We start from the raw sequence: 16,590 nt of genomic DNA, 5'->3' as shown, positions 1-16,590 counted from the left end.
GAATTCACCAGTCATTCTTGAAAGAAATCTCTAAATGGAAATTCCCAGGAACATCATAGCTAAAATCCAGAGCTTCTAGGTCAAAAAAAACATACTTCAAGAAGTTAAAAAGAAAAAATTGTCAGAGATACTCGATGCAAGTATTTTTTCCCTGTTGATAGTTTACTTTCTTGGGTAGGTTAATTGATTTTTGTTTCTACAAAAGCTTTTAAGCTTTATATAAAATAAATTATCCATCTTTTGGGATTTTCTTAATCTCTTGTTTTAAAATTCTCCCCTAGCCATAATTATGAAAGATATTTTCATCCATTTAAAAAAATAATTTCATGATACTGCAAACCCTGAAATTCAGCCAAACAGGCCTTCTCTCTGACCTTCACATGGGACACACTGTTCCTTATCTTATTTTCTCTATATCTTTGAACTGACTGGGCAATATGCCTGGAATGCATGTCCTCTTTACTTCTGTCTCATAGAGTTTCTCTCTTCTTTTATGACAAAACTAAAGCAAGATGCCTTTTCTGACCTCCCCTCCCAATTGCTTGTACCTTTCTTCCCACCTCACCTTTTATTTAACTACTTTATATATGTATATATATTTGTATATATTCATTTTATATTTATTTTGCATATATTTTTAGATGTACTTGTTTTTGCCTCCATTTGAATATAAGTTTTTGTGATTAGGTCTTTGTACTTACATCATTCTTTGTACTTGTATCACTAGTGCCAGTGCCTAACATAGTACCTGGCATATAGTTTATGCTTATTAAATACTTGCTAATTGATTGGCAATATGGTGTAAGAGTCTGATCTAAACTTTTTTTTCCCAAACCACTTTCCCGTTTTCCCAGTAGTTCCTGTCAAATAGTTATTTCAGATGGCATTTTAATGAAGTATTTTATGAAATTGGTTAATTAGCTGAGCAATCAGTAAGAATAGTGAAGTTGCAGAAATGAATTGGAATTACAATATAAATACTTGAATATGATTTTTTTTTAAATGACACATTTCAAAGAGCATGAAGTTTGGGAAACCAGACTCTGGGAAACAATGAATATATGAATGAAGATGTGTAATGAAGGTGTGACTATCATTATCTTAAAGTCAACCAATACAAATTAATAGAGGCTGCTTCCTGTACCCTACAAGACTTGATCTTATCCTGAGTGGTTATAGAGAGAAGGAATAGAAGAACCTTCTGTTTATCCTAGGGAGATTTAGAAGGAGAATTGTTGTAATTTAGTAATAATAGGAAGGCTCTCATCATAACTAACATGGATCGTAGTGAAATTTTTATCACTTCCCTTGCTACATGTAAGGGGACAAAGTTTTCTGTATATATGTTATTCTGTAATGATTAGGAGCTAGAGTAGTATATACTTGTGTCCACCTGGTATATTTTTTAAGGGCAGTCATTGGACTCTTAGAGAAATGTAACAAGTGGATGATTGTTTAGCTAGGATTTCTTTTGAGGGATTGGAGTTTGCTTTTCATTATTATTTGAATGTCTTATGTAAGTTATATTAAAAGGTCTGATATCACAAAAAAATTAAGGCAAAATTTGAACCCCTTAGATGAAGTAGCAGAATATTTAATCAGCATACATATGTAGTTTGGTTTGTATTACGCCTTTACCTTGTTATCGATTGTCCTTTAAGAGGTAGGCAAACTTTCAAATCAAGTCAACAAGTCAACAAACATTTATTCAGTGCTTTGTATGTGCCAGATACTGTGTGAAGTAATGAGGATACATAGAAAAACAAAAAAAGTCCCTGCCTTCAAGGAGCTCACAGTCTAATGGGGAAGACAACATGTAAACAACTTTACCAGCAAGCTATGTATAAGATAAGTTGCAGGGTACTAGGGTTGAGGGAGATTAGAAAGGTTTCTTGCAGAAGATAGATTTTATCTTAAATCTGAAGAAACCTAGGGAAGAATTCCAGGCATGGGGGACAGCTGGTGAAAATGCTTAGAGTTGGGAGATGAAGTGTCTTGTTGGCATAGCAAGAAGGCTGGTGTCACTGGATCACAGAATATAGGTTATGGTGAGGAGAGAGTAAGGTGTAAAGAAGCCTGGAGAGGTAGGAGGGACTCATGTTGGGAAGGTCTTTGAATACCGAAAAGAGGATTTTTAATCCTCTGGAGATAAAAGGGAGCCACTGGGGTTAATTAAGTAGAGGCTTGAATAGTCAGAACTACATTTTAGGAAGGTCACTAAAGCTATGGTTTTATTTGCTTATTTATTTATTTATTGGCAATTGGGGTTAAGTGACTTGCCCAGGGTCACACAGCTAGGGAGTGTCAAGTGTTTGAACTGAGGCTGGATTTGAATGCAGGGCTGCTTCTCTATCCACTGCACCACCTAGCTGCCCCCTTAAAGCTTGTTTTTGGTGAGATCAGGTAATTGCCACAAAGAATTAAGTGAAAATAGAAATAAGCTTCCTGTGCTAGAGCATTATTTCCTAGGGAGATCTTTCTGTGCCTAGGTTAGTATACTTGTTTGGCAGGCAAGCGGTAAAGGTCAGGCAGGTAGCCAGGGTCAAGAGAGCTACAGAATAGGAAAGATAGTATGGTACTGTGGTAAAAATGGAATCACAGGAACTGAGTTCAAATGCTGTTTTTTTTCTATTTACCTTTGGGGCCTGGGTCTACCATTTAATCTCTCTGGTCCTCAGTTCCCTTATTTGCACTGGATGGCCTCTAAGATCCTTTCCAGCTCAAAAATCTGTGATCCTATGGCTGTATATGGACAGACACTTAATCTGAGTTCATGTTTGAGCCAAGTATTATTCTGAACCAGTGTGCCTACATTTATTTCAGGGTATGCTGTGGGTTTTAACCAAAGGAACAGTCAGGAAGCAAAGGTAAGATTCAAAAACTATGTAATCATGGAATTTCAAGGAACATCAAAGATTACTGAGCATAATTCCTTCATTTAGAAATGTGAGGGCCAGAAAGATTAAGTGATTTGTCTCATGTCTCACAGATAGTATGTGGTAGAGCCAGAATCTGAACCTAGTTTCTCAGATTCCAAATCCATCCCTCTTTATATTACATCATAATGAGTCTTATATCAGAATTTCCAGGACAGACTGAAAGGAAAGAACCAAGTCTGGGGAAGTCATAAGGTCAGGCTTAAGTAAGCCTTAATAGCTGGAGAATTTCCTGTGCAAGGTCTGGCCGCTTTTACTCCTCTGGCAATAGGTTTGTAAGTTAATTGGAAATAACTGGAGTATTATAGGGGTGAGAAACAGACTACTGCTTTCTAGTTGAGAGGTAGTGTGTCATAGTGTAAAGCCAGTGGACTTTGGTGTTAGTAGTACATGGATTTGAATCTAGCCTCTGACGCATAATTGTGATCGAGGACAAGTCACTTCACTTCTATGCTTCAGTTTTCTCATATATGAAAAACTGTATTTCCCTTGCAGAGTTGTTGTGAGCATCACATGAGATAATATACGTAAAGTGAATCGCAAGCCTTAAAATGCTGTATAAATGATATTTATTATTAGTTGTCTGCTGAGAGAACAAGTAAGTCCTTTCTTGTGCTGTGAGGTGACAAGGTAATTTAACCTTTTTGCATTCTCTATTCCTTTCTGCAACCTTTAATTAAAAAACGGAATAGGGTCAATTGTCTAAAGAAGATAACTTGGCTGAACATTACAATATGCAACTGTGCCCGAGGAATGTAGCTTGAAAATTTGTGTCTATGTGCATGTTATAGGCTAAAGCAGATTTTGAGAAAGAAGAGAGGCGCAAAGAACTTAAGCGACTTCGAGGTGAGGACACATGGATGTTACCTGATGTCAATGAGCGAGTTGAACAACTATCACAGGTGAGTATTACTAATTATATTTATTTTATCCAACCATAACTGTATACACCTTGTTGTTTTGCCCTTGCAGTTTCTCCAAGAGGTTCGAAGAATAGTCCTGTAGGTTAATTAATGAATTAGACCTTAGGACAGGTTTACTTGGTTGATATGATTCATTACATCCTTCAGAAAATAATTAATTTGAGTACAAAACAAAACCAATGTTCTCTTCATTTTCTATATCAATTCTAATGTTTCACGTAGTCATACTTTATGTAGATGGTGCCATGGGGATAGAATGTTAGATTCTGAATTTTGTTGTGTAAGTTAATATGTAAAGCAGTAGGTAATTGTCACTGATCAAGCTGAGTCTTGACTGTATACTACAGTTCTCATCTCTGCAGCTTACTGATATATCACGTATCATTTTCAAGTAGCATATTCTGGTTTTGTGAGATGGTTCTTCCTTTCCCTGAAGTGATTCTTTTTAGTTTTTTGGAAATGAAGAAAAAAACCCCCAAACTAAATCTTTTTTTGTTTGTTTAAAATGATGATATACAGGAACATTCTGTGAAGAAAAAAAGGAAGAAGGATAGACATTCCAAAAAAGTTAAGAAAGAGAAGAAGAAAAAGAGCAAGAAACAGAAATATGAAAAAAATGAATCATCTGATAGTTCATCGGTGAGTACATGCTTTTTAACTCATAGTTTAAGAGCTGGAAGGAACCTTAGAGCTATTATTTAGTTTAAGGGAGGTTAGAAGTCATGTAGTCTAAAACTCTTCGTTATAGAGATTAGGAAACTGAGGCCCAGCGAGATTTAATTACTTGTACTAATTCACACAACTTGTGAGTAGCAGAACTGAGATGAGCCTAGTTCTTTTGTCCTATGAGAGTTATAGAATCTCAATGTTGAAAGAAATCTCAGAGGTCATCTAGTCTAATGTGTGTATGATCAGAGATCTTAGAGAAAAGTTTGAATATTATACTTAGTCAATGGTGTTTGGTCTTTTAAAGCTATAGTATATGTTGTTTGGAAACTTTGCTTATTGTAATTTGAGAAGTATTTTTATTTTATTAGAAGAATTGGCTGCCAGCACAGGAACCAAGAAAATTTATGCTAGGCTTTATCTATATTGCCGTAGTGGAAAGTTGGAAGTTATCTTCGTGGAACTTCGTAAGAGTCTGTATTACTCAGGAAAAGCCATACTTCTGTTTCTTTTAGGGTGATCTGGATGAGCTATTAGAGTGATGCCCAGTTTACCACAACATAATCATGGAGTTTCAAGAAACTTTTCCTATGAGATATTTAGTTTTGAGTGGCCTTGGTAATCAGAGGTATTTTTTTAAAAATTTTAAATAATATTATTAGAAAAATGCAATTAAAACAACCTTGGGATATCATTTTACACCTACCAGATAGGCTAAAATGGTTGAAGGGGAAAGTGTCGAATGGTAGGGATGTGGAAAAATTGGGACACTAATTCACTGTTGGTGGTACTCTGAACTTATCCAACCATTTTGGAGAGCAGTCTAGAGTTATGCCCAAAGAATTATTAAACTGTCTATACATACCTCTGACCCAGCAATACCACTATTAGGTCTATTTCCAAAGGTGATGAGGTAAAAAGGAAAAGAATCTGTATATTCTAAAATGTTTATAGCACTTTTCTTTGTGGTGGCAAAGAACTGGAAATTGCAGGGATGCCCATCAATTGGAGAATGGCTGAACAAATTGTAGTATATGATTGTAATGAAATACTACTGTGCTGTAAGAAATGATGAGCTCAGCATCTTAGAAAAACCTGGAAAGACTTTCATGAAATAATGAAGAGCGAAGTGAGCAGAGCCAAAAGAACACTGTATACAGTAACACAATATGGTTTTAGGAACGACTTTGAGTGATTAAGTAGTTTTGACTATTATAAATACACAAATTAATTATAAAGGACACTTGAAGAAAGGTGCTGTCTGCATTTAGAGCAAGAAAATAGAAGTATAGATGGAATAATTTTACATGTATATACCTATTTGTTTCTAATGGAAGCCATCTCTAGAGCATGGGGAGGGAAGGGAAGAAAAAAAGGGAAAAAAGAAATTTACATGGTAACTTTATTATATATTTAAAAGGAATAGCAAGTTGTACATAGTCGATTTGTAGTTTTATGTGTGGTAATCTTTTTTATTAGACTGTTATGAAAATGCTTGTTTTATTCCATAAATTAAAAATAAAATACATTTTTAAAAGAAAAATTTTGAATATTTAATTTTTTCAATTACTTGTAAAAATAATTTTTAACATTTTTAAAATTTTGAGTTTTAAATTCCCTTTTTTTAAAATAAAATTTTATTGATATCATTTGGTTTTTTTTAAAGTCACCAAAATTTCCTTTCCCCCCTCCAATAGAGCCATCTCATATAGCAAATAATATATTTAAAGAAAACAAAGAAAAAGAAGAGGCAAAACAATGAGCATAAGTGATCAGTACATCAAAAAAGAAGTCTGAAAATATGTGCAATGTACAATGCCCAACAATGCCCATGGACCTTCTACTTCTGCAAAAGAGTGTTAGTGTCTTCTCATATTTCTTCTTTTTTTTCTTTTTAAAACAAATACCTTTAATGGTATTTAGAGGGAAAAGTACCTATCCTGTTCTCTAACCAGAGAAAACATCAAGCATTCCATTTCCTCTTTTGTTAATCTGGGATGTTTATATTTTTGTAAATATTCATCCATTTCACTAAGATTGTCAGTTTTATTGATATAATTGGGCAAATGTTGTTCCTAATAATTGCTTTAATTTCATTTTCATTGGTAGTGAATTCACTGTTTGCATTTCCTCTTTTTTTTAAATCAAATTAACCAATGATTTATTTATTTTATTTTTTTTTCCCTAAAATCAGCTCCTAGTCTTATTTATTAGTTCAGTGGTTATTTCTTTTTTTTACTTTGAATTTTATTAATTTTTCTTTTGATTTTCGGGATTTTTAGTATGTTTTTTTTTCTAGTTTTTTTGGTGCTTGTTGTTACATGCCTAATTTATTGATCTGCTGTTACTCTTTTTTATTAACGTAAGCATTTAGAGATATAAATTTTCCACTAAGTATTGCATTAGCTATACCCAACACATTTTGGTTTATTGTCTCATTGTTGTCATTCTCTTTAATGAAATTGATTGTTTCTATGATTTGTTCTTTAATCCATTCATTCTTTAGGATCAGACTATTTAGTTTCTAGTTAATTTTTAATCTGTAGTTCTAAGGCTCTTTATTGAAGGTAATTTTTATTGTATTATGGTTGCAAAACATGCATTTAACATTTCTGCTTTTCTGCATTTGTTTGTGAAGTTTTTATGCCCTAATACCTAGTCAGTTTTTGTCAAAGTGCCATATACAGGTGAGAAAAAGTTATATCCTTTCTTTTCCCATTCAGTTTTCTCCAGAGGTCTATCATATCTAACATTTCTAAAATTCTATGCATCTCCTTAACTTCTTTCTTATTCATTTTGTGGGTAGATTTAGTTAGTTCTGAGAAGGAAAAGTTGAGGTGCCCTACTAGTATAGTTTTATTATTTATTTCCTCTTCTAATTCATTTAACTTTTCCTTTAAGTATTTGGATGTGATGCCATTTGGTGCACACATATTTAGTATTGACATTACTTCATTCTCTACATTACCTTATAGCAAGATGTAGTTTCTCTGATTCATCTGGGGCTATCTCCAGTTACCCTAATCTGTATCTGACCACTAGACCCACGTGGCTCCGGAGGACAAAGTGAGGCTGGTGACTTTACACAGTCCTCCCTCACTTAAATCCAGTTCACTTTTATGTCATGGCATCACCTCCTTGATGTCATGGTCCTCTTCGAGAATGAAGGACAAATAACAACAACAGCTACCCTAATTATTTTTGAAAATTAGGTGTATTTTTGTTTTTACTTTGTCTGAGATCATGATTGCTACCCCAGCTTTTTTTCTTCAGCTGAAGCATAGTAGATTCTGCGCCAGCCCCTTATTTTAACTCTGGATATGTCTTTCTGATTAAAGTGTGTTTCTTGTAAACACCATATCATTGGATTCTGGTTTCTAATCCTTTTGGCTAACCAGTTCCATTTTATTGGTGAATTCATCTCATTCACAGTTATGATCACTAACTGTGTATTTCTTTCTATTCTATTTTCTTCTGTTTATTCTTCTTCTTTTTCCCTGTCCCTCCTCCTCCCCTTTCATTCTTTTCCTCTTCTACTTCCCTGTTGGGTAAGATAGATTTCTGTACTCAGCTGAGTGTGAATATAATTCTTCCCTCTTTGAACCTTTTCAAATGAAAGTGAGGTTCAAGTGTTGCCAGCCCCTATTTTCCCTTCCACTATAGAAGATCTTCTTTGTATACCTCTTTTTTGTGAGGTAATTTTCCCCATTCTTCCTCGTGTATCCCTCTTTCTCAGTATTCCTTTTTTTTTTTTTGGTCATTCCAACATAATGATTCACGTATGTGCCCTCTGTCTATGTAGTCTCTTTCTACCTGCCTTAATAATAATAAAATTCTTAGGAGTTGCATGTATCATCTTCTGATACAGGAATGTAAACAGTTTAACCATATTGAATCCCTTATGATTTCTCTTTAATGTTTATCTTTTTTTATGTTTGAATGTCACATTTTCTATTTAGCTTTCGTCTTTTCATTAAGAATGCTCAACAGTCCTCTATTTCAATAAATAGATTTTTTTTTCCCCTGAAGGAATTATACAAAGTTTTGCTAGTTTGGTTAGTCTTGGGTGTAATCCTAGTTGTGCCTCCTGGAATATCATTCCAAGCCCTTTGCTTCTTTAACATGGAAGCTGCTAAAACTTGTGTGATCCTGACTGTAGCTCTCTGGTATTTGGATGGTCTCTCACCAGCCAATACGGCTGCTTGCAGTATTCTCTCCTTGATTTGGGTACTCTGGAATTTGGCTATACTATTCCTGGGAGTTTTCATTTGGGGATTTCTTTCAGGAGGTGATTGAAAGGTTCATTTGTTTAAATCCCTTGGTTCTAAAATATCAAGGCAATTTTCCTTTATAGTTTCTTGAAATGTGATCCTATAGGTCCTTTTAAAAATGTCATGGCTTTCAAGTAGTTCAGTAATTCTTAAATTATCTCTCCTCAATCTATTTTCCAGATCAGTTGTTTTTCTGTTGAGATATTCCATATTTTCTTCTTTTTTAAAAATTCTTTTGATTTTGTTGTTTCTTGATGTCTCATGGAGTCATTAGCTTCCACTTGTCCAGTTCTAATTTTTAAGAAATTATTTTCTTCAATTAGCTTTTGACCTCTTTTTTCCATTTGGACAGTTCTGCTTTTTTTTTTTAAGGCAATTGGGGGTAAGTGACTTGCTCAGGGTAAGTGCTAAGTGTTTGCTCTGAGGCCGGATTAGAACTCAGGTCCTCCTGACTTTAGTGCCGGTGCTCTATCCACTGTGCCACCTAGCTACCCCTGACAATTCTGCTTTTTAAGAATTTCTTTCGGGGCAGCGAGGTGTGGCACAGTGGATAGAGCACTGGCCCTGAAGTCAGGAGGACCTGAGTTCAAATCCAGCCTCAGACCAAACACTTGACACTTACTAGCTGTGTGACCCTGGGCAAGTCACTTAACCCCAATTGCCTAATTAAAAAAAAAAAAAGAATTTCTTTCTGCCAGTGAAGTTTTGTACTTTTTTTTTTTTGGCCATTTGGCCGGTTCTCTTTTTTAAGGTGTTATTTTCTTCAGTATTTTTTTTTTTTTTGTCTTTTACCAAGCTCTCAATTCTCTTTTCATAATTTTCTTTCATTGCTCTAATTTTTTTTCCCTACCAGTCCAATTTGATTTTAAAAATAATTTTTTAGGGGCAGCTAGGTGGCACAGTGGATAGAGCACTGGCCCTGAATTCAGGAGGACCTGAGTTCAAATCTGGCTTCAGACACATAACACTTACTAGCTGTGTGACCCTGGACAAGTCACTTAATTCCACTGCCTAGCCCCCCCCCCCCCCTAATTTTTTTTTCTCTTTCCCGGGATTTTTTTTTGGGTTTTTGTCCAATTTGCATTTCTTCCCCCCCCCCCCCGACTTTGATTTTAGCAGTTTTGACATCTTTGGCTTCTGAGTTTGTGTCCTGATATTCCCTGTCACCATAGTAGATTTTTGTGGTTAAGTTTTTGCTGTTGTTGTTTGCTCGTTTTTTCCAGTCAGTTTTTTGACTTTTAACTTTATGTTAAAATTGGGTTCTGCTTACCAGGGAGGAATGGGGATGGAATACTTGTCCCAAGTCTCAGACTTTTTTGGTGTTACTGTTTTCACAGCTAGTTCTGGGGTTTAGAAGCTTTTGGTGCTTCCAAAGTGGTATAATCTGGAGAGAGGTGTGGTTATTGCTTTCCAGATCTATACCAGGAAAGGCTCCTGATTCTTTGTAGCAGAAAGTACTATTGCTCCTCAGGACCCCTACTCCTTTTCAACTTCAAGCACATTGTACTCCTCTCTGCCCTGGAACTGTGACTTGGAAGTGGGTATGGACAATGGAATTGCCAAATAGCAACTTGTCCTGTGCCCGTTGCTAGCATAGTGGTCCACTATAATCTTTTTCTGACCAGCTGTCCAGTCCCCTTACCATCTGTCTCTGGGATGAAAGCTTGAAATGTTCTTATATAGTTGCCTGTATGCTTGGGGGAAAAAAGAGATAGTATTAATATGTAGTACACAATTAAATTTAATTTCCTTCCCTTGGTATCTAAAAATGTTATGTTAATTTTATTTGGTGGTATTCCATCTATTAGAATATATATTCTCTCTTTTAAGAAATGTTGATTCTCTTTTTTGAAATTCTTTGTACCAGTCAGATTAATAGAGGTTGCATACTTAAACAGCTGGATGACAAAGATTTAACATTAAAAATATGCTAATGAGGCCTTCCTTTGAGGTGTTGTCTCTCCCAATATCTAACAAACTTTCTAACATATGGTAAGCCCTTTCCAAATACACAATAATCAAATTTCCTATGGCCTTCTTAGGAGGAGTCTAATTTTATCTATTCAGTAGTGATGACACTCTTCTAGTTATGTATTGACTAGAGATTACACTTATTTTTTGCTAATTGTGCATTCAGTTGAAGTTGCTAGTTGGCTCTGGGTACCTGTGTTTGACAGTTAATAAGGGGTTCTGAAGTAGCCTCTTCCTAAACTCTAGGATTAGTGAAAATCCTGAAATATTCCCCAACCAGTGAAGATTGTACATGCATAAAGCCATAAAGAATTCTGGGAGTTTCTGTTGATTTGATTTTATAATAGAAGAATTGGCTTCCAACCTTGTGGTTTGTATTTGAGCTCCTTAAAGCCATAGAAGCAGAAGAACAAAAGAAAGTAAAAATAATTTTTCTTCTCTAGAATTCTATTTCTCCTTTCTCTGGAGCCCCATATTTGGTCCTTCTTGGGAGAACCATTCTGGTATGCTGAAACTTTCTATCTTTCATTATCTGAAATGTTACTTTCCAAGAATTTGAAGAGTATATAAAATTTGAACCTGTTTCTTTTCCTTCCTCTTAGTGAATGACTTTAATTTTTTTAGTGAAGCATGAGTGGAGGTACTGAACCTATGGGAGTTAGGGTGGGGAGGTGGGAAGAGAGAAGAGAAGAGAGTGTTTGAGACAGTCATTGTGGTGAGTAAAATAAGGAATTTTTTAAGTAGGAGGAGAAGGATTGCGTTGTTAGGACTCAGTTTTGGCATAACATAAATTTGTAGTGGATTCAACAGGTACAGTTTAATCATTTCCTTATTGTAATTAGTATGTATCACCTGTAACATACAATACAAATGGGTGAAAAAATGAGTGCAGAATTAAACTGGAGGTGGAGAGCAGGCTGAATTGTATTTGAGAAATTGCTAAGCTCCTGTGGTGAGCCCCAACTCCTCCTAGAAGAAAAAGGCCCATCTTTTTTAATACTAATAGCCCGTTAAAATTACATGGCAGTAATACATGGAACACAACTGTCTCCAAACAATTCAAAATAAGTACCACATAGAAGACAATATAGAGAGGTGCACAATGGGTTTGAGCAAGCTGCTATGAGGAACTTTGAAGAATAAGAGTCATTTGGGAAATGTATGATAGAAAAAGATTTGTTGCTTATGTGTCATAAGGGTGAGGATTAGCAGATGGGTAGCTTGAATGATCTACTGGTATTTTTGCAACGTTAGGAGAAAGCAAGACAAACAAGATGCTCACAGAGTGGATGAGCATGGATGGGTTGTGACCTGCATCATTGGAAGAAACATCTGAACTGATGATAATAGATTCACTTGAGAATTTGCAAAATTTACCAGCTTCTCTTCTTTTTTTTGGAGGTAGTAAAGATGCTATCATTAAAAAGCATTTTTTGGGTACCTATTTGGAGTGACACGGAGCTGGTCAGATTTCTCCCATCTTATTTATACCCTCCTTTGCCTAAGTTCCAGTTACATTTGAACAAATAGATTTGTGATAATTTGTTGTCTGCTTGATGTTTGATGGAATTGAAGCTTTGTACCGAAGTGTGCTTTCTTTGTCAAACTGTTATAATCTTTATTCATTGCTTTTTCTTAGTTTTATGACATAACTGTATTAAGAAAAAAGCTGTAATTTCGTTATTTTGTAGGATTGCTTCAAAATTATAGGCTTTACCTCTTCTTTATTTTTTCAGCAACTATTTTTTTTACATACATTTTGTTTAGAAAATGTATTCTCCTGCTGTGGCATCTCTGCTTAATCATGAGGTGACTACTCCACACTCTGATTTTGTAATTTATACTAAAATATACACATGCAAGTATTTATTTGTGCATTTTGTCACTTTTAGAGTTCTGAAGATGAATGGGTTGAAGCAGTTCCATTGCAGCCAACTGCCACAGAGAAAGTCTGGAAAGTCAAGAAGGAAGAGTCAGATAAAACAGAAGATTCCCAAATTGTTCAGGTGAGTGGCCTGATTTTTAATACAGCGTGTGTGTTCTTATGATAAAAAAAAAAACTGTGTTTTTAATGTAAAATATGATTTAATTTCTTAAGGTAGAGATTAACTTTGGAACCTCTGGATCACGATTAAGTATATGCTGTATTTTGGATATTTACTTCTGAAATTTTTTTTTTTTGTGGGGGGCGGAGAGGGAGGGGAGTGCAATTGCTCTCAAATACTTTGGAAAAGGGAGTACTTTTTATTTCTGTCCTTAGTTTTCAGACATCTTGTTTGGGGTATTCTTCAATTAGGTAATTGGGAGTGAAAATTAAGCTCTAGTATTGAGTGTAGCAGCTCTTTAATAGCTAAATTTGACTGATCCCTTCTTTTAAAATTCATTCTTTTGATATTTTTGCATGCATAGGAAATAAAGAAGAATATTTTATACATAAAAGTTAACAAAACAGCAAATAAAAAGTCAGTTTATAGAAATTTAGTTCTAAGCACTTAAATTGAAATGGCTTGCTTTCTTCATAGAGAGACGAATGGATGACCTTTGATTTTATGTCTATTAAAACTGTATCATCATCATCACTCAAAGCTGAAAAACAGATTGCAAAGAAAACAGAGCAAGAGAAGGCCCAAGCAGTTGAGCAGGTAATGGGATATTGGAATCACTCTTTAAATTTTTTTTCCCTTTAAAAAATAACTTTCTTATTGTGAACTTAGCAAGCATAAATAACATGAAACTTCAATATACAAAGAATGGAAAAGAGGATTTTATATGAAATTATGAACTCTTCAGATTTTTGAAAGTATATACCAAACTTAGAATGAGAGTGATGAAACTGTGCTGGTTGTATCTGTCTCCTTCTAAACTTCCTTCTGTACCATTCTCTGTATTTTTAATGTTTTAACGTTGTTCTTTTCTTCTCTTTTTGCATCACGATCCCTCAACACTATTCCTTTCCCCTCTGGTTCCTACTCCCAAAGCCCTCTTTTGTAGCAAATAAATATTATCACAAAAAACAGATCAGTACATTGGCAGAATTTGAAAATTTGTATGTTTCATTCTCCATCTCTAGTACAACACCTTTCTGCCAGTAGATGAGTCTACATTTAGATTTGCAATTGCAGATAGAAATATTTCTAAAAAGTCAGACTTTTTTGATATTCCTTAGTTCTAAAAAACTATTGTGCTCAAATCTAAAACACAAATTTGATTTTAAAAAATTTCATTTTTCATTGATAATTAGAGTCCATTATTTTTACTAAAATAAAACTTAAGGAAGTTAGCTTTCTTAGATAAGTACATGGTATCTCATTTCCTGAATACTTATGAGGTTAAAAAAGATTATTGTGTTAAGAATTATTGTGTTATTTTTATTGCATAATGCAGTTATTTTCTAGAGCAAGAGTTCTATGGATTTCAGGTTGTGAACTTAGATGGGATAAAATTAGATATTTATTTCAATATGGTTTCCTTTGCGACCCTTTATATTTTATGCATTTAAAGACATTATTCTGAAGTCCATAGACTTCACTAGACTGTCAAATGGCTCTATAACACACACGAAAAGTTAACACCCCCCCTCCCCGGTGCCCCTTTTCTGGAGTAATCTTTAACTGAAAATAAATATAAAAAGTATTTCAACTTAGAGAAAAGTGGCTAAGATAAACACAGGTCAGATGAATTGAAGGTAATACAAGATTTTGTTATACTTATTATGTTGAATAGCAGAAAAAGGGGAATTAGGGAGTAAAATATTTTTACATACTAATTCTTCAGTATTTTACAGTTTATTTACATTCAACAAACGTTTTATTAAGCCGTTTTATATGCAAAGCATGATAGGCATAATAAGACAAAAGACAAAAAAAATTCATGCCCTTAAGGAGCTCACATTCTCTTTGAATATATATAATGTTTATAGACAAGTAGATAACCAAAGAGCATAAATAAGGAGGGGTTTGTAAGGGAATGAAGGAAGACTTTCTAATTCAGTTCAGGTATCTACTATTTTGTGATACCTTTTATTTCCTCCACCACCCTAAGCTGTTAATACTTTCTCCTTCCTCAGATTACCTTTAATCTGATTTAATAACCTACCCTTCACTGCCAGTCTTTACAACAAGGCACTATCCCCTTTGAATCTTTTCTCCTGTTGTTAGACAAATTGTCATCCCTGTGGTCTCTTACCATCCTTTATATTTCATCCATGTTCTCATCCTTCTCTGTAGTCTGATAGGAGGTAATAGACCTTTTTCCTTGCCAAGACTTTTCTGCTTCTATCTTTGATTCGGTTCCCACATATCTCTTCTAGGACCTTGTTTTAGCAGTCTTTTTGTCATTTTTGCTCATCTTCAGTTTTTCATTCTGTCTTTCATCTTTGTCTGTAAGCATTCTCAGGCCTTCTCTTGCCTGGAAAGTACATTGGTTTTGTAGTCGTAGTTCTGGGTTTGAATTCTGGCATTGCTACTTACTAAATGTGTCAACTTGGGCAAATCACTTAGCAGCTCTGGGCCTAGTTTCTTCATCTCTGAAGTGAGGAAAACAGATTAAATAAATTGTAAGGTCCCTTGTAGTTTTACGTCTATGAGCCCATGATCTCAGTCTGTTGTTTTGTATCTTTCCTTTACAGCTAAGCAATAATGTTTGACGCTCATGATGAGACAGTTTATAGAAGAAGCACTAAGCCTAGCCCACTTTCCTCCTTTAATTCTGGGCCTGACTCATTGCCTGTTTGTACTCTCTGTCCCAGATATCCATACTGATTGATAATCTCTATAGGCTTTCCGTTCAAGTACATGTCATAATATAAGCAATAGATATTCTTAGTCCACTTGGTCTTTCCTGTGTGGATGGTAAGGCCAAACTCTTGGGGGGTTATAGATCTCTACTAGGAGGTTTTGAAATATTCCAGTGATTGATGTGATCAACATGACATCATGTAAGTCATTAGCAATCATTAATAAGCATCCTGACTGTGTCCTAAGTGCTAGGAATACAAAGAATGACAAAATCAGTCTCTGCCTTCAAGGAACTCATATTCTAAAGGAGGAGAGATCTTGCAAACCACTAATACAAATAAAATCCATACAGGATAAATTGGAGATACTCTTAGAGGGAAGTAAGGAGTACTATGAAATTCTTCTTGCAGAAAGTGGGATTTTAGCTAATATTTGAAGGAAGGCAGAGAAGCCAGGAGGCAGAGTTGAGGAGGGAGAGAATTTCTGGCTTGGGGTTTAGCTAGTGAAAAAATAAGGAGTTAGGAGATAGAGTGCGATGTGCCAGAAACAGCAGTGAAGCCAGTGTCATTGGATTGTAGAGTACATGGAAAGGAGTGAAGTGTAAGGAAACGATAGATAAGGGGCCGGGTTATAAAGGGCTTTAAAATCTGAACAGAGGATTTTACTCACAAACAAGAGCATCTGGCAAACCACAGAGAAACTTTTTTTAACTTGAATTCCTGGACCTAATACCTTTGTCAAACATACCTCTCTCTGTTTTATGCCTCATTTGATGTTTATGATTAGAGAGTCATTGAACAGGGTTATTTCTATTAATGTCTTTCAACAAGCCTTGAATGATTTCAATGTGTGGAAGGGAGATTGCTGGAAAAGAGCTTTTAAAATGGCATTTTGTTCTATCAGATGAAATGATTTCTCAGAATAAAAAAATAAGCATTATGGGATCTTACATTCTCTGTATCTTTGAGTTAACTTTGAAAGGGTAAAGATATGATCCATTGTAGAATATCACATTTGAAAGCCTATTATTTCTTTAATATCTTTAAGGACATCTTTGACTTACTTAAAGACATAAAAATTTTCCGTA

The 16,590-nt window shown here is 34.9% G+C and overlaps 1 protein-coding gene across 2 annotated transcripts in view; it reads left to right on the top strand.

Annotated features, from left to right (window-relative positions):
• CWF19L2 (CWF19 like cell cycle control factor 2) overlaps nucleotides 1-16,590 on the top strand; it is a 123,652-nt gene that overhangs the window by 6,847 nt on the left and 100,215 nt on the right. Inside the window, exons 2-5 of one of the 2 annotated variants that reach the window (XM_027849597.1) lie at nucleotides 3,728-3,838; nucleotides 4,379-4,498; nucleotides 12,660-12,773; nucleotides 13,290-13,409. In XM_027849597.1, the coding sequence (XP_027705398.1) occupies nucleotides 3,728-3,838; nucleotides 4,379-4,498; nucleotides 12,660-12,773; nucleotides 13,290-13,409 (465 nt within the window). Of the gene's footprint in view, nucleotides 1-3,727; nucleotides 3,839-4,378; nucleotides 4,499-6,353; nucleotides 6,384-12,659; nucleotides 12,774-13,289; nucleotides 13,410-16,590 lie in introns of those variants that run through there. The other variant, XM_027849596.1, reaches the window with a different exon arrangement.

The sequence above is a fragment of the Vombatus ursinus genome, unplaced genomic scaffold (assembly GCF_900497805.2).
Source record: "Vombatus ursinus unplaced genomic scaffold, bare-nosed wombat genome assembly UNPS02007612.1, whole genome shotgun sequence".
In the NCBI taxonomy this organism is placed as follows: Eukaryota; Metazoa; Chordata; class Mammalia; order Diprotodontia; family Vombatidae; genus Vombatus; species Vombatus ursinus.
Note: the sequence above shows the minus strand (reverse complement) of the source record. Positions and strands in the feature narration are given on the sequence as shown.